Here is a 22,383-nt window from a genome sequence, read left to right on the forward strand (position 1 = left end):
GACGATATACATCAGGCACCTCAAAGCACTGGAGAGGTACCACCAACGCTGCCTCCGCAAGATCCTGCAAATCCATTAGCAGGATAGGCGCACCGACGTCAATGTTCTCACTCAGGCCATCATCCCCAGCATCGAAGCTTTGACCACGCTCGATCAGCTCCGATGGATGGGCCACATCGTCCGCATGCCCGATACGAGACTCCCAAAACAAGTGCTCTACTCGGAGCTCCGACATGGCAAGAGAGCCCCAGGTGGGCAGAGGAAACGCTTCAAGGACACCCTCAAAGCCTTCTTGAAAAAGTGCAACATCCCCACCGACACCTGGGAATCCCCGGCCCAAGACCGCACAAAGTGGAGGAGAAGCATTCGGGAAGGCGCCAAACACCTCGCGCCCCTTTGCCGGGAGAAAGCGGAAGCCAAGCGCAAACAGCAGAAGGAGCGCACGTCAACCCAAGCACTCCACCCAGCGCCCCTTCAACCACCTGTGACCCATATTGACCCACCTGTGACAGAGACTGCAGGAACCGCAGTGGACTCGTCAGTCACCTGAGAACTCATTTTTAATGTGGAAGCAAGTCATCCTCGGTTCTAAAGGACTGCCTAAGAAGAAGAGAAGCTATTTAAGAAAGGAGGAAGAGGAAAAATAGGGAACTTATAGGCCAGTTAGCCTGACATCAGTAGTAGGCAAAATGCTAGAATTTATTATTAGGGACATGGTAACGGCATTTTAGGCAAAGTCAACATGGTTTTATGAACGGAAAATCGTGTTTGACAAATCTGTTTGAGTTTTTTGAAGATCTAACTAGTAGGATGGATAAGGGGGAACCTATGGATGTAGTGTATTTGGATTTTCAAAAAGCATTCGATAAGGTGCCACACAAGAGGTTATTGCACAAAATTAGGACTCGTGGAATTGGGAGTAATATGTTATAATGGATTGAGGATTGGTTAATGGACAGAAAACAGAGTAGGAATAAACAGGACTATTTTGGGTTGGCAGGCTGTAACTAGCGAGGTACCGCAAGGATCAGTGCTTGGGCCTCAGCTATTTACAGTCTATATTAATGACTTAGATGAAGGGACTGAGTGTAACGTTTCCAAGTTTGCTGATGATACAAAGTTAGGTGGGAAAGTAAACTGTGAGGAGGGCGCAAAGAAGCTGCAGAGAGATATAGACAGGTTGACTGAGTGGGCAAGAACATGGCAAACGGAATACAATGTGGGGAAGTGTGAAGTTATCCACTTTTGTAGGGAAAACAAAAAAGCAGAATATTTTTTGAATGGTGAGAGACTGGGAAATGTTTACAGCAAGCAATTAAGAAAGCAAATGGCATGTTCGCTTTTCTTACAAAGGGATTAGAGTACAAGAGTAAAGAAGTCTTACTACAATTATACAGACCACATCTGGAGTACTGTGTACAGTGTTGGTCTCCATACCTAAGGAAAGACATGCCTTCGAGGGAGTGCAACAAAGGTTCACTAGACTGGTTCCTGGGATGAGTAGATTACCCTATGAGGAGATATTGAGTACATTAGGCCTATATTCCCTAGAGTTTAGAAGAATGAGAGGTGCTCTAATTGAAACATATAACATTCTTAAGGGGCTTGACAGGGTTAATGCTGAGAAAATGTTTCCCCTGGTTGGGGAATGTAGAACATGGGCGCAGAGTCTCAGAATAAGGGGTTGGCCAATTAGGACTGAGATGAGGAGAAATTTCTTCACTCAAAGGGTTTGAATCTTTGGCATTTTCTACCTCAGAGAGCTGTGAATGCTCAGTCATTGAGTATATTCAAGACAGAGGTCGATAAATTTTTGGAAACTTAAGGCAATTAAGGGATATGGGGATAGTGCAGGAAGGTGGAATTGAGGTAGATAATCAGCCATGATCTTGTTGAATGGTGGAGCAGGCTCGAAGGGCCAAATGGCCCACTCCTGCTCTTAATTCTTATGTTCTTATGTTTTTACATTTTGAATTGCGTCGTATGAGAAGAGATATCTTTTTGATGGTACTTAGTTGATTGTTTATCTGACCTGTGCAATGTCACTGAATTTCTTGAAGTTGATGGATGGTAAAGTAGAAATCAGACCCTTTTAGGTTATTTGTGTTTCAGAGCCACTAATTATTTTGTTGTAATTGAGTTAAAGAGAGAGCCATGTCAAATTAACCAAGGATGTTTGTATAAGTGTATGAAATAACTTACTCGTACCATCAGGATAAATACCCTTTGAAGGCAGAGTGAAGGAAATTAGTTTGGCAATGAGATATTGATTGCTGTGATAATGCAAGTAAAAGGGGTCAGTAATAAATAAGGACCACTTTCTTATTCAAATTTGATTATAGCAAAGATAAAAGTAGAAGAAACAAATTGTTTCTATTTGGGCAGCTTTTGAAATTTGCCTGCATGTCTGCTGCTGCCTGGATGGAAAACAACCTTGGAAATATCAGTCAAAGATGGGACAATTTCACCACTTTTGGAAGTAGTGTCAAACACGTAATAGGGCTTGACAAAAACCTTGTATTTCTAATTACTGTAATTATATTTTCCATTTCAGTGAATGCATTATGTGTTACTTATCTGTCATGTGTTTCCTCTGGTAATTTTAAATAGATAATACAAAGTCTTAGCCCTCAGGTTGTTGCCATGTCAAGGAAAATGATTGTCTTCCTTGGCCAGACGGTTTTGTAAGCTTTGAGCTTGAAATAGCAGAATAGCTACTTCAGTGTCGGGAGCTTTGTCAACAAGTGTACTGATTGTTGGCCCCTGGAGCCGGATAGTGCCCAGATAAATGATTTTTTTTCAGAGATCTGGGATCATTAATAATTTTATCTATCAAAGGTGTTTTCACTCAATTTAAAATCCACTTGCCTGGATGAATGCGGCTCCAACAACACTCAAGCAGAACAAAACAACCCACTTGATTGGCACTCTACCCACCACCTTAAACATTCACTCCCTCCACCACCAGCGCACCGTGGCTGCAGTGTGTACCATCTACAAGATGCACTGCAGCAACTCGCCAAGGCTTCTTCGACAGCACCTCCCAAACCCGCGACCTCTACTGCCTAGAAGGACACAGGCAGCAGGCGCATGGGAACACCATCATCTGCAAGTTCCCCTCCAAGTCACACACCATCCTGACTTGAAAATATCGCCGATCCTTCATCATCACTGGGTTAAAATCCTGGAACTCCCTCCCTAACAGCACCATGGGAGTACCTTCACCACACGGACTGCTGCGGTTCAAGAAGGTGGCTCACCGCAGTCTTCTCGAGGACAATTAGGGATGGGCAATAAATGCTGGCCTTGCCAACGACGCCCACGTCCCATAAACGAATTTTTTTTTAAATCACAAAGGCTATAATGGTTGAACTTGTAGATAATTAAATTCTGATGCAAACTTGTGAAATTCAATGTACAAAGGAAGAATTTGCATTCATATAGTGTATTTCACATCCTCAGGATGCCCCAAAGCACCTCACAACCAAAGAATTATTATTTTAATGACTATACTTAGCTATTCTTAATCACTAGTTATGTAAGCAAAAGCAGCAACCAGCGCACAGCAAGGTCTAGTAAATAGTAGTCACCCCTGTAATGATCAATAACATGTCATTCTATAGTGGACACTAGGTGGAGCCGTAGAGCTGTATATAGCTGTATATAAGCCTACACTACCCAGCTGTATGTATATTAAGACTACATTATCCATGAGGCACTAGGCTACCCACAAGGCAGCAGTCAAGATGGAAGCCTCTACAGATACTGTACCTAGTCCACATGTGCTCAATAAAGTAACTAGCAAAAGCTAGCTGTGTTCATAATAAGAATGTCTAGTTATTAATGAACATAAGATGGTACCAGGATACCAAGAGTTGTAAATATCTGCTAAAAAATTGTGAAAAGCAACATGGAGAATTTGAAGCCACCAGAGCGTTTGAATCTCGAGGGAAATGTCGACTACAGTTGGCGGATTTTTAAACAACAATTCGAACTCTACATTGCTGCCATCGGATTCGGTACGAAGCCAGACGCAAGAAAAATAGCGTTGCTGCTTACAGTTGCAGGCCCACAGGCGATAGAGGTATTTAATACATTTGTATTTAATCTAGAGGAGAACAGAGAAAAATTAGAAGATGTGCTAAAAAAATTTGATGCACATTGCTCTCCCAAAAAGAATGAGACCTATGAAAGATACATCTTCTGTTCTCGGACACAGCAGCAAAATGAGACTTTTGGTAGCTTTATAACTGATCTGAAACTGAAAGCACAGACATGTAATTTCTCTGAGCTCAGAGCATCCATGATTTGTGACCAGATTGTGTTTGGTATTCATGATAAAAAAGTCAGGGAACGTCTGTTGAGAGAAACCGAACTAAATTTGGAAAATGCAGTGAAAATATGCCAAGCCAGCGAGCTAGCTCGAAAGCACGCGAAGACTTTCAGTGAAATCAATAATGATGCGATTGTAATGAGTGATAATGCTGCTGTCGGTGCTGTGTCCTACAAGGGGAAGAAACGTGGGCAGAACAGAAATGAAAAGCAATCGGAGGATGAAATTTTTAATTGTAAACGCTGTGGTTACAAACACCAGTTAAGACAATGCCCAGCGTTTGGAAAAATGTGCACAAAGTGTAATGGAAAGAATCACTTTGCCAAACAATGCTTTTCAAAAGTAAAAACAACGAAAGAGCAACAAGTTAATGTGATTGAGGACACTGATTTAAGTGAGACATTTTTTGTAGGAATGGTGTCATGTGACAATATCAAAAAGGATACAGAAAATGTGCAGCCCTCAGAAATGGACAATGCTGAACATAAAGTCAATGCAGTAAAAGTGGACAAATGGATGATCCCACTGCAGATAAATGGAGCATTAGTTACATTGAAACTGGACACTGGGGCAAAGGCAAACTTAATCAGTATGAGTGACATAAAAAATATGAAAGAAAAGCCCAAAATACAGAAAAAGTCAGTACTACTGAAGGACTATAATGGACAGAAAATAGATAGCTTAGGTGTATGCAGACTTAAAGTGACAGTCAAAGACAAAGTGCATCTCATGTTTTCTGTTGTGGCTGAAAGACTTGATTCGATACAAGGTGACAAAGCTTGTGAAGACTTAGAACTGGTCAAGAGAGTCTACCATATAAACTGTGCCATAAGCAGACCAGATGACTCAGGTGATGAAGCAGAGAGCCCATCAAGGATGAAAAGGCCAAAGAGTATCCACGTCTTCAAAAAGCCTAGTTTCTCCAAGAAGAAAGAAAAAGACTTTAAGGTCAAAGAGAAGCCAAAGGAAGAAAAGCACAAAGAGGAAAAACACAAGGAGAAAAAGTCCAAAGATATAACCGCAGCAGATGTTGTTAAGCAGTGGAAAGAGAAAAAGAAAAAGAAGAAGCCTGCACCAGAGCAGGAAGCAGTTCCGGTGGATACTCCTTCTTCCCTCAGGCCAATCTTTGGTGTTCCATTAGCCGAGGCTGCTGAGAGGACTATGCTGTATGATGGGATCCAGCTGCCAGCAGTTTTTCGAGAGTGCATTGACTACATTGAGAGTTATGACATGAAGAGTGAAGGAAACACTGAAACCCTCTCCAAGCAAAGATCGCAAGGAGACTTCGATCTATACAAGAGCAGATCGATGACAATGCCGCAACTGCATCTTGTCATTCACCGCCAGAACAATCTCATGAAGACACATCAGACTTACCCGTGTTGAGAAGATCCACACGTGAAGTAAAAGAGCCTGATAGACTTAATCTTTGAGTACAATGTAAAGCTTTGAAAATGTTTATGTTTATAGAGCACTAACAAAAGTGTTACTGATATTATCTTTATTGTTTTCTTGAAAGTTGATTGATATTGATTTTGTTAAACCTCAAAGAAAGGGGGATGTAATGATCAATAACATGTCATTCTATAGTGGACACTAGGTGGAGCTGTATATAGCTGTATGTAAGACTACACTACCCAGCTGTATGTATATTAAGACTACATTACCCATGAGGCACTAGGCTACCCACAAGGCAGCAGTCAAGATGGAAGCCTCTACAGATGCTGTACCTAGTCCACATGTGCTCAATAAAGTAACTAGCAAAAGCTAGCTGTGTTCATAATAAGAATGTCTATTTATTAATTAACATAAGAACCCCCGTTGCTTGGGTTTTCCTCCTAATTCATCCTTTCCAGCTGAGAATTCAGTTATGTGACTAGCTCCCAGAGGTCCAGTACTATCTCAGCACTTCATTGGCACAGTATTGGGGCTCCTTTTTGCCTCCTGCTGAAAAGAGCTACTTAATTTTGTGGTTGAGGTGTTTATTTATAATGTATTCTTGAAAAATGTGTTGAAATAGTTCTGGACTGATATAAGCACCATTTTAAAGATATTTGGAACAGTTGCTGAAGGGAGGCACTATTTAAAAAAAACACTTCACAGGCTGGCCTTGCCCCTCTTCTCCATCATTCCCTGCAAATACCTTCTTCCCTGCTACTTCTTGGGAAGACTTCTGGAGTTCCATAGGAAACCATCAATGCTTCACTGGCTACAGATGCCTGAAATTCTGTCCCCAAATGCTCCCAGCCTATTATAAATGGTGTATCCAGGAAGGCCAGAAAATCATTTAAATGAGCCAACTAATTATTATCATGAATAGTAAGTTTTTTTTGGGAAGGAGCATGCAGCACACAATGGACAGCAGTCGTGGCTATTATGACTTCTCCAATAGAGAGCACATACTGGGCAAATTGGACAAAATAGGCAGATTCATTGATTGTAGGTACATGCACATTCTCTGCCTGGGTTTATACTGTATATGCCTGTCTCAGAACAGTAGCTACAGAATAGTTTCCAAGCTGGCAATATCTAGTTTATGCTGCCTTAATATGAATCAATTCTCAGGGCCCAGGGGAGAGAGTGCCCATGCATACCTATCCACTACTAGCAATTTAATTTTAAATATTTTGGGAGGATGGGTGGAATCCCCCTAGCAGTTTTATGTCGGTTTGGCACCACTCTAGTTAAACTGTATGCAGCGTTAAACCTAAGGGACACTAGAGTGCCTTTCCGAGTGTTTTCTTTGGCTTCACTCCAGAACTAGGTTTGTACCAAACACTACAGTTATGCTGTCACTTTTGCGCCGATGTGAAGTGCAGAAGTGGTAGTATAACTGCATCTGTTTATTTCTAAGAAGGTGTACTTTGTAATAAAGTCTAGAATGCTTTTCTCCCAAACTAAATTCATTTTGAAGTGTTGGTTTTACTGCTACTGGTAATAGAAAGAAATTTTGCTGTAAACTTAAATGTAAATGACTATGTCAATTCTCCCAAAGGTGGGAGCTCTGGCTATGTGTGGTAGTTGGTATGATAACATTGATCAGTGTTCTTTATATTAAATGGTAATATTGTGCAATCTGTAGTACACTTGTAAAAATAATACATATCATTTAACCTTGTTGCCAGGAAGCCAGTGTGCTTTTGCAGCAGTATAGACAACTAATGAAGAATGTTCTGGAAGATGTTAGATTGGTTAGATTACAGCTTGAAGGAGGAGCTATCCTGGCCAGACTGAGAAAAGAGGAGTCATATGTCACTGGAACAGGAGTGTACAGGTAACTTCAATTAGTATTTTATGAGATAATTTCACAGTCCAGTTTGTTATTGGAATTCAGTAATTCATTTTAGATCACAAATCTGGTAGCACTTTATCTAGTAATGTTCACAGCTTTTGCATTATGTATTTATAAATTATTGTAAATTATGTAGGACTTAGGCTATATTGAAGACCTTTCATACAGTTGGAGTTCTGCATTAATAGATGGATTCTACAGCTAAGTTATGGAGAAAATTGTGTAGATTTGGGCCAAGTTGTTAATTAAATCACTTGCCTATAACTTAGGGAGGTACACAGACAACTCATTTTAGGAGAAACTGGCCATTCACCTCCTAGGTGCCAATCCTACCAAGACTAGTGAGATGGAAGTCGTCTGTGTCTCCTGTCTGTAAGGGTACTGCATGCAACGTCGCTGGGTCAAAATCCTGGAGCTCCCTACCTAACAGCACTGTGGGAGTACCTTCACCACACGCACTGCAGCGGTTCAAAAAGGCAGCTCACCACCACCCCCCTCTCGAGGGCAATTAAGGATGGGCAATAAATGCTGGCCTTGCCAGCGACGCCCACATCCCATAAAAACAAATTTTAAAAATGAGTTTGGACATCCTCAATCCAGTTACTACAGGGGCAGAGGCCACAACAAAAAACTGCCCTTAATTTGGCAATAAAATTAGTGTCTCACTTAGGCCACGGGTAAATGGGAAAAATGTATGACGCTGGTGCTGGAAGTTAGCAGAGATACATGGTTGCCGCAGTGTAGAGGGAGCTATACTCTGGATCAAACTACTGTATGATCAATCTCATCTGGAAAGTTTGCTGACACTGGGTATCCGACAATGGAAAGAAAGAACGAACTTGCAATTATATAGCAACTTTTATGACCTCAGGCCATTGCAAAGTGCTTCACAGCCGAAGAATTATTTTTGAATTACAGTCACTTTTGTAATGTAGGAAGAAACGTTCCATTCCTTGGCACCAACACCTCGACCTTGAAATCTAAAAAAGTCAAGAACTCATTTTATTTTTGAACCCATTTTGTATATTAAGGGATGCTTTTGCTTTGGCATACTTGCTGGGAGCGCATATTGAGAGATTACAAGAAAGACTTGCTGGGAGCGCATATTGAGAGATTACACATTCCCATCCTGTGATTTTTCCATCTATAATGGATAGAAAAGTAAGAGCTCGCATATGCAATTTTCTGCTGTGCACTTCTGGTGAGGGAACTCCATGGAAAATCAAAGCCTTAGGATGCATAATTTTTAGGTATGTGCTTCCAGCAAGAGCAGGTCTGTACTGAGAGCACAGAAATGGAAAATTTCTCCTTAATTTCTTTTCCCATCCTATTTAAAACTTACCAGTGATTTAACTCTGTCTGAAAATAGTCAGCTAAATATCGCTGCCTCTTCAGTATTACCCTACATACTCAAATATAAGGTAAGAACATAAGAAATAGAAGCAGGAGTAGGCCATACGGCCCTTCAAGCTTGCTCCGCCGTTCAATAAGATTATGGCTGATAATCAACTTCAAGTCTACTTTCCCGTCTGATCGCCATATCCCTTGATTCCCCATGAGTCCAAAAATCTATCTATCTCAGCCTTGAATATATTCAAAGACTCAGCATCCACAGCTCTCTGGGGCAGAGAATTCCAAAAAGTCGCAACTCTGAGTGAAGAAATTCCTCCTCATCTCGGTTTTAAATGGCCTACCACTTATGCCCCCTAGTTCTAGACACTCCAGCCAGGGGAAACAACCTCTCAGCATCTACTCTGTCAATCCCTTTCAGAAATGTGTATGTTTCAATGAGCTCCTCTAAACTCCAGAGAGTATAGGCCCATTCTATACAATCTCTCATTATAGGACAGCCCTCTCATCCCAGGAATCAATCTAGTGAACCTGATTGACTTATAAGACACCCTTATTAAATTCCACCCAAACTGAAAACAATTCCTATAAAATAAGGGTCACATCACAAAACTATCCACTAATATGTTCAGTTTTGTGTCAGCTGCCATCCATAAATAAAATGTTCTGTCTTCCCTCTCACTTCAACCAGCATATACCTGTCAAGCCGAAGTGCCACTCCTTCATTGCTATTGTATTTAAATAAACTTTACCTCCCAATTTCAGTCCTGGCTCTGACTGCTCATCTTAAATCGCCTTTCCCAAAAAAAATATTTTGCTGAGCTATCTCCAATTTTAAATCCACAATGGAAGTCTGGACTGAAAGAGGGAATGAAAATTGCTATTTAAATACAACCAAATAACCCAGTGCAATAGTGGATGGAAATGCAGCAACATGACGGTGCTGAGTCCACTATCTCATGGGAAGGAAACCTAAGGCAGGATGTGACCAGTGTATAAGATGACATCCCACTGCCCCCTCACTTTTATCTCCCAACAGAAACAAAAATGTATCTTCTAATATTCAAGTATAAACAATATACAGTGAATATCATGCAGGGGAACCCTTTGCCTCATGTCGTATAAGCACCCTCCTTTCATTAAAATAAAATAATGTACATAAGACTCTTCTTTGGAGCTCTGTGACGACATTAAGAAAACAAGAGGAGAAAACTGAGGATCGATAGCAAGATAATGCCACATCAGTCATGATATCCATTACTATATTAAAATTTATCTCTTACTGTTCTGTCCCCTTTCCTTTTTGTTATACATCTAAATGCCTGTGAACCACAAAGAATCTTATTGTTTAGATTTGGCTATAAATAAAAACAAAACTGCAGATTAGGAGGACTGATTAGATGGATCAGTCCCCACCTTCCTCCAGAGAATGTACTACTGTGGGACAATTATCCATTTCACCTATAGGGTGAAGAAGGGGGGGAAATGACAGTGTCCTCACATTGGGAAATAAGAAATACCTGAAATGGCATTAAAAAAAAAAATTAAAGCAGCAAAGAAAAGCTTGAGATACTCAAACAAAACTCCTCTCTATATGGTCAATAGTGTAGAAAAAAATGAACCACTTTTAAAGAGGTCAAAAAAACTGATGAGTGGCAAATACAAAGTTTTCCTGCATGAGAACTGACAGAGATCTGCTGCCACCAACAGGAGGAAAAGAATTAAGGGTGTGGTCCAGAACAAGGCCTTTTATGGAGTGGGAGGAAAATCTCACTTATCTGTGCAGGATGTGAATTCCTCATCGATACAGGATGTGATTGTTGTCCAGTGGGATGATTGAAAAAAAAACACATTTATTGGGAGTTTTAAGTTCTCGCTAAGACTGAGAAAGACTATTTACCTTTACACTCACGCTCCACACCTGTCTCCAATTATTACCAGGACATTTCTAGCCTTATCTTCCATGCCTATGTAACTTGAGTTTCCCTGTGACCATTTGCATGCACTTTTGGCTGCCACTCCAGACCCAAGCCTTCTATTTCCCCTTTTCTCATCCCTTTTTTCTTTTCTTTTTACCCCTCCTCTCGTCATGCCTCCTTTCACTTCTCCCTTCTCGGGTCCTCTGCCCTCCCAAATTCCGACCCCAATCCTTCAGTATTCCTCAGCCTTCCTACTCTCCTGCCGCCGTTCCAGGCTTGACTTCCTCTTAGATAAGCCTACAGCTCCCCTCTGCTTCTCTTGGCATCCTCCAAAGGGCCCGTTGCGGCACTCGTTGCCGCCTCCTTACGAGCAGCAACCCCAACTGCCCCATCCTACACTCTCACCGATCTTCCCACCCAGCGCACATGCCAATTATTTGGAGAAGGTAATCTATGTTTTGATTTTGTCATATGCTTAATCAAAATGAACTCGAGCTGGATTGTGGCCCTGAAATTCCACAGTGCCCTCTGGGTCTCCCACCATAACTTCAGTGAGAGACTGGCAGAAACCCCAGAGAAATGGTGTAAGTGGCTGAAAATGGCTGATGTTACAGCAGGAGACCAAGAGAACCCTCATAAAATTCAGGTCGCTGTGTTATCCAGGTGTGTGGTCACTTATAAGAGAATCAAATAGGGAATGCCTTGCTACGCTAGTCAAAAATCTCTTAGGCAGGATGGATGTCCCTTGTGGATTATATGGCTTACCTATGGCATGTAGAGGACATTTTTGTTCCAAGATAGACAATGTATAGAGCTTATTTGTAATCCCATGAGTTATTTTTCTCTCAAGTGTAAGGCAGCATACTTACATATTTCTGGGACGTGATGATTTGTGCACTCATGGATGAATCACTTGTGGAATACACCTGATCATGGTTGTAAATAAGGATTGTAAGGATGACTGATATTCTGGAGTTTTGTGTGATTCTCTGGACCGCGGAGATATTTCAGAGTTTTATCTTCTTTGAAGGTTAACAGTGATGGTTGGTTTACATGACGAGTGAATTGTACATGGTATGTGGAGGGAACAGGTTTGAACGGCTAATTTACTTTTCCTCATTCCTTACTTTGTTGTTATGACCATCTTGGAGGAGGTATAGTGAGGTGCTGCTCCTTCATTTTCGGGAGGGGATAGGGGAAGTAAATATGTTGTGTTATCGAGATTGCTTTAATTATCAGAAGGTTGTATGGTCAGTGTCTCTCCTCCTCTTCCCTTACCCCTGCCCATCATAGTCTGTAGACAAAATGGCACCAGCAGTGAGAAACCACACATGAATATAATATCTATAAATCATGATTTTGATTCATTCAACACTGCTAAATACCAGTTGATCAGTAATATGAATATTGTGTGCTGACAAGAATAAAGACCATTAATACTATAGTACCAAAATTAGGCTAAAGGCAACATCAGCTAGTGAATCAAACTCAATTTTGTTCAAAAATTGTTCAAATTTGTTAACTTGAAAATGAAGTAAATGCTAAAAAAAGATGCGTTCAGAGGATATAGAGGATACATGATAAACGTAGCTAGAGCTACTCAGTTGAAACTTCTGTAATTCTAATGTTTGATCAGCTGCACAATGAAATTTTATGGAAATGTTATTAGCACAGTACTGTAAGTTTTGATCAGTATCCAGTTTTCATCATTTGTTATAGATCGACTGTTTTCAACTGACTTTTTAAGTATTTTATCGTACAAGACTTAAAGCTGTTTCAGTTTAACTAAACTCAGTAATTGAGTTTAATGGCACTTATTTCTTTGTCAAAGTGATAAAAGGTTGCTATTGGCAGTCTTCATTGTGGTATAGACGTGTTTATTTGAGACTGATCAAAACATCTGTAGAAGTCACAAATAATTAAAATTCCTGAGAACACTTTTGTAGAATAATTTCCTCTTTTGTCATTGTCTGGAGGATTTGAAACATACCAATGATAATGAATCATCAAAGTAGACATGAAAAGCGTGGTACAGAACAAATCCAGGAAGTGTTTGATTCTGTGGAGATGAGTGTGTTTTTGCCTTGTTTTTAGTTAACATTTTTCTTGGCTTGCCTTCAGCCTAAGTACCTGAAGAAATAATGGTTTATGAACAGTTCCTTTATTTCTTTTTTGAATGTTTCCATTTGATTGACTTTATTTGCAACAGCAACAACAACTTGCATTTTTATAGTGCCTTTAATGTAGTAAAACATCCCAAGCCACTTCACGGGAGTGTTATTCAGTTTTCCAAAAAGTGGATACGATTGCTTCCATTGTGGTGTAGAATTTGAGGAATTAATGAGAACCGCAGTTAATCTTGGTCAATTTTTTCTATTTTCCTGCTTAGTCCATAATCCTATGCTTCCAGAACTAGTTTTGCCTGGCATGCTATTCTACTTTATACTTTGTTTTCTTCGTTCCTGTTTTGAACAGACAATAGGAGTAAAAATAGATGGGTGCAGTGTAATGAGTTAAATGAGTTAATAAGGAACTGGGTTGATAAATAGAATCATAGAATGATTACAGCATGGAAGAAGGCCATTCGACCCGTCGAGCATGTGCCGGCTCTCTGCAAGAGCACTTCAGTTAGTCCCAATCCCCCGCCCTTTCCCTGTAGCCCTGCAAATTTTTTTCCTTCAGGTATTTATCCAACTCCCTTTTGAAAGCCGTGATTGAGTCTTCCTCCACCACCCTTTCAGGCAGTGCATTCCAGATCCTAACCACTCGCTGAGTAAAAAAGTTTCTCCTCATGTCATCTTTGGTTCTTCTGCCAATCACCTTAAATCTGTGTTGTCTGGTTCTCAACCCTTCTGCCAATGGGAACAGTTTCTCTCTATCTACTCTGTCCAGACCCCTATGATTTTGAACACCTCTATCAAATCTCCTCTCAACCTTCTCTGCTCTAATGAGAACAACCCCAGCTTCTCCGGTCTATCCACGTAACTGAAGTCCCTCATCCCTGGAATAATTCTTGTAAATATTTTCTGCACCCTCTCTAAGGCCTTCACATCCTTCCTAAAGTGCGGTGCCCAGAATTGGACACATTGGGGTCGATTTTCTTGGAGCTGTCAGGCGGGGTTTCAGGCGTGTGGTGGGGGGGGGGGGGGGGGAAATCTCTAATTCGGGTGTCCCAATACCATCCCGCCCAAAACCCTGCTCCACGCAAGTTTCAGAGGCGGCGGGTACCCACCCTGCACTGGGACCCGCCGACCCCAGGCGGGAAGGGATTAGTGCCAATTAACTGCCTGTTAACAGGCAGTTTTTAGCCTAATCCCTATTTTGAGGGGTGTCGTCGGGTTGAAGGAATTGGAGGGGTCGCGATGTCGGTGTTCAGGTGAGTGATGGGTGCATGCGTGTAAAGGTAAGTGTGTTTGGTGTGTGTAAAGAACTTTTACTTACCTGTACTTACCTTAACAGCCTTTCTTCCTGTAGGCGTCTGGAGCGCATCACTCAGCCGGCACTTAATGGCTGCGATCTGTGAAAAGTGACAGCCTTCAGCTTTGAGTGCTGCTGAGTGTTCTAACTGAGCCTGTGCAGAAGGACTCATGTTAGAACTCAGACTGTCAGTGTTTGGCAGCTTCAAACAGCTGTGAAACACTGATATTTCATCTGTCAAGTTGCCGGGTGGCCCTTAATTGGCCTGCTGAGCCCGCTGGGCGGGCTCAACAAGGTCAATCAAGGGAAAATCGCGCGGATTGGCTGGACATCGATGTAAGCGGGTCTAAAACCCAAAAGTTGTAGTCCTGCCTTCTTCCCGACAGCTTCGGGAAAATCGACCCCAATACTCCAGTTGAGGCTGAACCAGTGTTTTATACAGGATCATCATCATTTCCATGATTTTGTACTCTATACCTCTTTATGAAGCCCAGGATCCCATTAACTTTTTAATTGCTTTCTCAACCTGCCCTGCCACCTTCAACGATTTGTGCACATATACCCCACATCCCTCTGTCATGCATCAACTTTAGGATTGTACCCTTTAGTTTATATTTCCTCTCTTCATTCTTTCTACCAAAATGTATCACTTTACACTCTTCTGTGTTAAATTTTATTTGCTACGTGCCCGCCCATTCCAACAGCCTGGCTATGTCCTCTTGAAGTCTATCACTATCCTCCACACTGTTCACTATAATTCCAAGTTTTGTGTCATCTGCAAATTTTGAATTTGTGCCCTGTACACCCACATCCAAGTCATTAATATATATCAAGAAAAGCAGTAGTCCTAGAACCAACCCCTGGGAAAACCACTGTATACCTTCCTCCAGTTCACCACTACTCTCTGTTTCACGTCACTTAGCCAATTTCATATCCATGCTGTCACTGTCCCTTTTATTCTATGGGCTTCAACTTTGCTGGCAAGCCTATGTGGCACTTTGTCGAACGCCTTTTGGAAATCCATGTCCACCACGTCAACCGTATTGCCCTCTTCAACCCTCTCTGTTACCTCATCAAAAAACTCGATCAAGTTGGTTAAGCACGATTTTCCTTTAACAAATCCATGCTGGCTTTCCTTAATTAATCCACACTTGTCCAAGTGACTGTTAAATTTGTCCCTGATTATTGTTTCTAAAAGCTTCCCCACTATCGAGGTTATACTGACTGGCCTGTAGTTGCTGGGTTTATCCTTGCACCCTTTTTTGAATAAGGGTGCAACATTTGCAATTCTCCAGTCCTCTGGCAGCACCCCTGTTTCTAAGGAGGATTGGAATATTACGGCCAGTACTTCCGCGATTTCTTCCTTCACTTCCCTCAGCATCCTAGGATGTATCCCATCCGCTCCTGGTGACTTATCTACTTTAAATACAGCCAGCCTTTCTAGTACCTCCTCTTCATCAATTTTTATCCTTCCAGTATGTCCTCTACCTCCTCTCCCTATGTCTATGGCAGCATCTTCTTCCTTGGTGAAGACAGCTGCAAGTACTCATTTAGCACCTCAGCCACACCCTCTGCCTCCATGCATAGGTCTCCTTTTTAGTCCCTAATCGCCCCCCCCCACCTTACTACCCGTGGATCATGTGGCAGTACTTGGTTTTATAAGCAGTTTATTTTAATCAATACCACTTCCCAGATGATGAAATGGGGAAAGAAAGTATAGCGAGACTACATTTTTTTTGTACTGAGGCAGGCTCAGTGCAGTCAAGGTAGGTGGGGGGTTGCGACCCCGCTCCCGGCTCCATCCTGCTCTGAGAAGAATTTTCCATTGATGAGGCTTTTTAAACCCACCCTGCGAGGTTCCCGGCCAATTAAAAGGAAGTGGGTTTGATTACATCATTTGATGATGCGTCATCAACCACTTTCCTTAAAGGGGCCATGTCCACCTTCATTTTGACAGTTGTGCTGAGAGTGTTCTGCAGCATTGAGGTGCTGCAAACACTGATGAGCACTGCACAAAGGTACACAGCTGCACCCAGGCTCTCCCATGACAGCAGGCAGGGAGGTTCTCGTCCCTTCCAATGGGCGGAAGAGTCCCCTCCGGGAGACCAACGTAGCCTGGTTGCACATTGCACAGGAGGGCACAAGCAGGGATGTCGGCAGGAGGACCAGGCTGCAGTGGCGCAAACCTTTCAATGGTCTCAGTAGATCACAAAACGTTAATGCCAAGCCACACTCAACCTCATCATGCTGTGCCATTCATCACATCCCCATCACTCTGCCTTCCTTATCCTACTCCTGCACATCTTTACTCACACCAACTTACCTTGCACCTCCACCCATCCCTCTGTCTACATTATCACTTCCCCATCTCACTACCCACCCCTCACACTCACCCACACCCTACTGCAAGCATACCAACTAAGAACACACAAGAGTAGGCACTTGGGTGGTTTAACCAATGTTCATGTGAAGTTTCTGGTAATGTGCTGTCAAACATTGAAATCTTTATTTTTAACACTTTGCGTTCTTGGACAGATTTGTATGCACCTTTGGAAGTGGCTTAGTGAGTTGTAGTGAATTTTGAGTTCCCTAGATTCTGGAGTGGCCCCAGTGGATTGGAAGGTCGCAAATGTAACGCCACTATTCAAGAAAGGAGGGAGAGAGAAAACAGGGAACTACAGGCCAGTTAGTCTGACATCAGTCGTCGGGGAAATGCTGGAATCCATTGTTAAGGAAGTGGTATAAGTCATTTAGAAAATCATAACCTGATTAGGCAGAGTCAACATGGTTTTATGAAAGGGAAATCGTGTTTGACAAATTTATTTGAGTTTTTAGAGGATGTAACTAGCAGGGTAGATAATGGGGAACCAGTGGATGTAGTATATTTGGATTTCCAAAAGTCGTTCGATAAGGTGCCACATAAAAGGTTATTAAACAAGATTGGGGCTCACGGGGTTGGGGTTAATATAGTAGCATGGTAACTAATGGGGTGCCGCAAGGATCAGTGTTGGGGCCTCAGTTATTTACAATCTATATTAATGACCTTGATTAAGGGACCGAGTGTAATGTATCCAAGTTTGCTGATCATACAAAGCTAGGTGGGACAGTAAGCTGTAAGGAGAACCCAAAGAGTCTGCAAAGAGATATAGATAGACTAAGTGAGTGGGCAGTAAGGTGGCAGATGGAGTAAAATGTAGGGAAATGTGAGGTTATTCACTTTGGTAGGAAGAATAGAAAAACAATATTTTTTAAATGGTGAGAAACTTTCAAATGTTGGTGTTCAGAGAGATTTGGGTGTCCTCGTGCAAGAATCACAGAAAACTAGCATGCAGGTACAGCAAGCAATAAGGAAGGCAAATGGCATATTGGCTTTTATTGCAAGGGGGTTGGAGTATAAGAGTAAGGAAGTCTTGCTACAATTGTACAGGGCCTTGGCGAGACCACATCTGGAGTACAGTGCACAGTTTTGGTCTCCTTATCTAAGGAAGGATAGACTTGCCTTGGAGAAGGTGCAACGAAGGTTCACTAAATTGATTCCTGGGATGAGAGGGCTGTCCTATGATGAGAGATTGTGTAGAATGGGCCTATACTCGCTGGAGTTTAGAAGAATGAGAGGTGATCTCATTGAAACATACAAGATTCTGAAGGGGATTGACAGGGTCGATGCTGAGAGGTTGTTTCCCCTGGCTGGAGTGTCTAGGACTAGGGGGCATAGTCTCAGGATAAGTGGTAGGCCATTTAAGACTGAGATGAGGAAGAATTTCTTCACTCAGAGGGTTGTGAATCTTTGGAATTCTCTGCCCCAGAGGGCTGTGAATGCTGAGTCTTTGAGTATATTCAAGGCTGAGATAGATAGATTTTTGGACTCTAGGGGAATCAAGCTATATGGAGATCGAGCAGGAAAAAGTGGAGTTGAGGTCGATGATCAGCCATGATCTTATTGAATGGCGGAGCAGCCTTGAGGGGCCGTATGGCCTACTCTTGCTCTTATTTCTTATGTTCTTATGAATGGTGAGACATAAGGTTACCCCCCGCAAAGGTGACGAGTGTGAAAGTAATGGCTTGGACTTTGTAGGGATGCTTTATGGTGCTGCTGTGGGATGGTGCCAACCTGGCGCATCATGTGGCAGCCAGGGTGTACAGCATCAAGTGAAGTAAATCTGGCCATGTGAGGCCATTGCTGGCGTCCCGGGCAGCAACGCAGTAGGGTTCTGATGCCCTGTGTCCTGTGCAGCATCAGGTTGCGGAGAAGGTTGGTGGTGCTGGTGTGCCTGGTGATGTAGGTGTTGGGGCTGATCGTGGTGAGATTCTGAGGACCAAGCTGAGATGCTGCTGGAGTAGATGGCAGTTTAAGCTGAGATGACAGAACCAATCTGTCAGTGGTGAGAGAGGTTGCTTCAAGGAGGTGACAGTGGATAGAGAGTTTACTCCAAACACTTCGAAACTGCATAAAGCTCAAACGTGGGCTCCAAATCATGAAGGCTCCAGCTTCTAAGATTGAGAAGTGTACAGCTGTGAAATGGTAGGTTTTAAACCACTTTTGCAATTGTCACCTATTCACAGCAATGGAGAGTCATTGAGAACATGACATACTTACCTGATGTGATACCCGCTCTCAGGGAACCTCATTAAAAACCTGGTAAAATGGGAAGTGCATGGGAAAATGGTGCTTAACTACCTTTTAACGAGCTTTTAAGTATCTAAGTTGGCTGACCCGCCGCTTGGTGTTGAGTCTGTTCAGGGATGACAGACCCGACACTTGGGAAACTAACAAGGAGGCGGGTTTACAGCAGGATACCGACCCGCTGTCCATCTTTGTGATTTTGACAGTGGACCCGCCTCCAAATCGGTACTCTGAGCGCCGGTAAAATTCCGGCCCTTGATTATTTTTGTTGGAGAAATAATTTTCAAAATACAGGAAACTTTGTGCTATCCGGCACCGATGGGACCGAGCTGCTGCCGCTCCCTCAAAACTGCCGGACACTCTAGAGTTAATGTTGAAACATACGGAGATTTTCATCTCCATATGAATCAACAAACCCTGTTGCTTAGCAACAGCCTCTAAACAGTCGGCAAGCGTCTCTGTAGCGTCTCTAGCTGAAGCTGTTGCTTAGCTACAGACCTTACAGAGCTTGACTGTTCAAAAAAAGAAAAGAAAAGAAATGAAAAGAATAAAAAACGGCTCCTGATTTTTGCCGGTGGCTCAAGCTTGCTGGACGGTTCGCCTCCGGATAACTCAAAGTTTCCTGTAGCTGTTGACCCTTTTATAAAAGCATCAAATATTGCGCCATGGTTTCCTGGGATTGGTGGCTCCTAGATTAGCTCTCGGGCCAGTCCAAAGCTACGGCTCCTATTAGTTTCAGTGGAGACATCTTGCCATCCCGTGATGTCACTGGATGGCCTAGTAGTGAAGAGACAATTCAGGCAATAAATAGGAATGTTTTAAAATAAAGTCAAAGAATTGTTTTATGCATATATTTTTCTATATAACTTTGAAGGGTATCACTTTGAAGAAAAAGTACTTCCTCTGTATTTTCATTCTCCATTAAATAAGTAACTGAAAAGAATCTGTCCTGTCTTATTATCTTTCTTTACACTCTCTCAGTTGGCCCAGTGGGATGGTCTGCGTCCACAATCTCTATCAATGTTAACGTTAGATTTCTAAATGAAAGCCCAGCAGCCTTTTAGAAATGCAAATGTCCCCTTTAACTTAATGAATGTAGCCCAGATGGTTTGAATTTCAACTTGTCTTCAACGTGCTTTATTCCAAAATCTCTTTTAAAAATTGTTTTTATCAACGTATATTTAACATTTGTGGCTTAGGGAGAGAGGAAGTTCTTGATGTTGAAGTAAATTTTAATCGGGAGAATGCAGCAGTAGCGCTGATCATTTTTATTACTTCATTCAATGGAAATTAAAATTGGGCGGTTTCTATAACGGGCAGCCAATCTGCAACACCAGTTTTACGCCTGGGCTGCAAGTTAAAAATCTACCCCATTGTCAATGATGCAATCTGTGATTTATTCTATGGTGATTCATTTTTAATTGTTAAAGATGTTATTAAATCATAATTAAGACATGAGGGAGTTAGTGTGTGGAACATTTTTAAAAGCACAATAATATTTGCTTCATATTATATTTTCAAAATGTTCTACCTTGAATGCCTAACTTGGATCTTGTCTCTCTCTCTTCTGTTTGCTTTTATTTTTATGATGAGTACCACCATTATAATATTTCATACTGGTGAATTCTGATTTATGCTTTAGCTCGGTGAAATATCTTGTCTCTGGACAGTGAAACTGTTTGCCACCAAAGATTAAAATGGATCCTGTTATTGATGTTTTAACCTAACTAGTTTTAAGGTTATATTTATGTGGATCACAAATACACAAACTATGTAATAAGTATGTGATACTAATCATAAAAACTAGCATAGATGCATTTAAGGGGAAGCTAGATAAGTACATGAGGGAGAAAGGAATAGAAGGATATGTTGACATGAGATGAAGTAAGGTGGAAGAAGGCTTGTGTGGAGCATAAACACTGGCATAGACCTGTTGGGCTGAATGGCCTGTTTCTGTGCTGTATTAATGTTACTATGTAATTCTGTGTACTATGTAATACTATGTGACGTAAGAAAACTACTAGGCACTTGGTCTCAGCGTTAAACAAAGCTTTAATCAACTGTTTTACAACATGGAGATCTAGTTGTGTCCTTCACTAGTTCCTGTAAAAGAATGTCCTCAGCAAGCTGGGCCCATGCCCGAGTATTTATACTCTCCCTGGACAGCGCCACCAGAAGGCCGCCCAGTATTATTTCATAAGTAATTTCCACATGAATGACAAGATTCATGTCACTATGTATACTTGATTCTTTTTGCACTTAAAGTGAAAATAAAGTTTAACCCTCGTATGAGAATTGAAATATTCAGCCAGTTCATTAGTATAGTTAAAGTTTCACTTTTTAGTTAGAAATTATATATGAGGCCATATTTTTCTTAGTTTATTAACATTGCAGTATTTTCTGGATTAGTACATTTCAGGACTGCTGACCACAATACCGTGACATCTTGTCATCAGACTGTGGATCTGCCACTTTCTCGATAACTGTTGTGTTGCACTACTCCTTTGTTTAATAAATAATTTGAATTTATATTCCAGACAGGAAGTTGCATTAAACCCGGGATTCCCTGTTGCATACAAACACTATTTGCTAATATTTGGAAGAAGTAATTAACCACAAAAATAGCAGATTTTTTCATAAATTGAGAATCTGCCAGTAACAGTCTGTTTATTTAATTTGTTTTTCATTTCAGCATTATGTCCCAAAGTAGTCTGCCAAAAATGATGTTAGTTAGAATTCAAAGATGTAGATTGACTGTCAAAATAAATTGAAAGCATTTTGTAAATTAATCGTAGAGGGACTAGTTATTCTAAAAAGAGCTAATTGATTAAATTTGCTAAATAAACATCTTGCACCAGAGAAGTGGGAATTCTGGTTCTCACTATTTTGGCAATCTGAGAATCATATAATCTTACAGCACAGAAGGCGGCCACTTGGCCCGTCATGCCTGTGCCGGCTCTTTGTAAGAGCTGTCCAATTTAGTCCCACACCCCAGCGTTTTCCCCATAGTAAATTAGTCCTCTTTAAGTACATGTCCAATTGCCTTTTAAAAGTTCCTATGGAATCTGATTCCACCACCTTTTCAGGTAGTGCATTCCTGTGTGAAGACATTTCTCCTAATTTCCCCTCTAGTATTTTTGCCTATTATTTTAAATCTGTGACCTCTGGCTACTGACCCACTTGCCAGAGGAAACCATTTCTCCCTACTTGCTCTATCAAAACCCCATAAATTTTGAATACCTCTATTAGGTCTCCCCCATAACCTTCTCTGCTCTAAAGAGAACAATCCCAGCTTCGTCCAATCTCTCCACATAACTGAAGTCCCTCATCCCTGATATCATCTATCTTAAACCTCCTCTGTACCCTCTCCAGGGCCTTGACATCTTTCCTAAAGTATGGTAAGCCGAGAATTGTACATAATACTCCAGCTGAGGCCTGACCAGAGAAC

General features: G+C 41.6%; 1 protein-coding gene across 6 annotated transcripts in view; it reads left to right on the forward strand.

Moving 5' to 3' along the window:
• The window catches only part of plekhg4 (pleckstrin homology and RhoGEF domain containing G4), a 318,289-nt gene that overhangs the window by 163,450 nt on the left and 132,456 nt on the right, over positions 1–22,383 (forward strand). For all 6 annotated transcript variants that reach the window (XM_085991271.1, XM_085991272.1, XM_085991274.1 and 3 more), the window contains exon 10: positions 7,459–7,607. In XM_085991271.1, the coding sequence (XP_085847397.1) occupies positions 7,459–7,607 (149 nt within the window). The remainder of the gene's footprint in view (positions 1–7,458; positions 7,608–22,383) is intronic.

Source organism: Somniosus microcephalus, chromosome 6 (genome assembly GCF_052327205.1).
Source record: "Somniosus microcephalus isolate GS21.2 chromosome 6, FLI_Smic_1.0, whole genome shotgun sequence".
Lineage (NCBI taxonomy): Eukaryota > Metazoa > Chordata > Chondrichthyes > Squaliformes > Somniosidae > Somniosus > Somniosus microcephalus.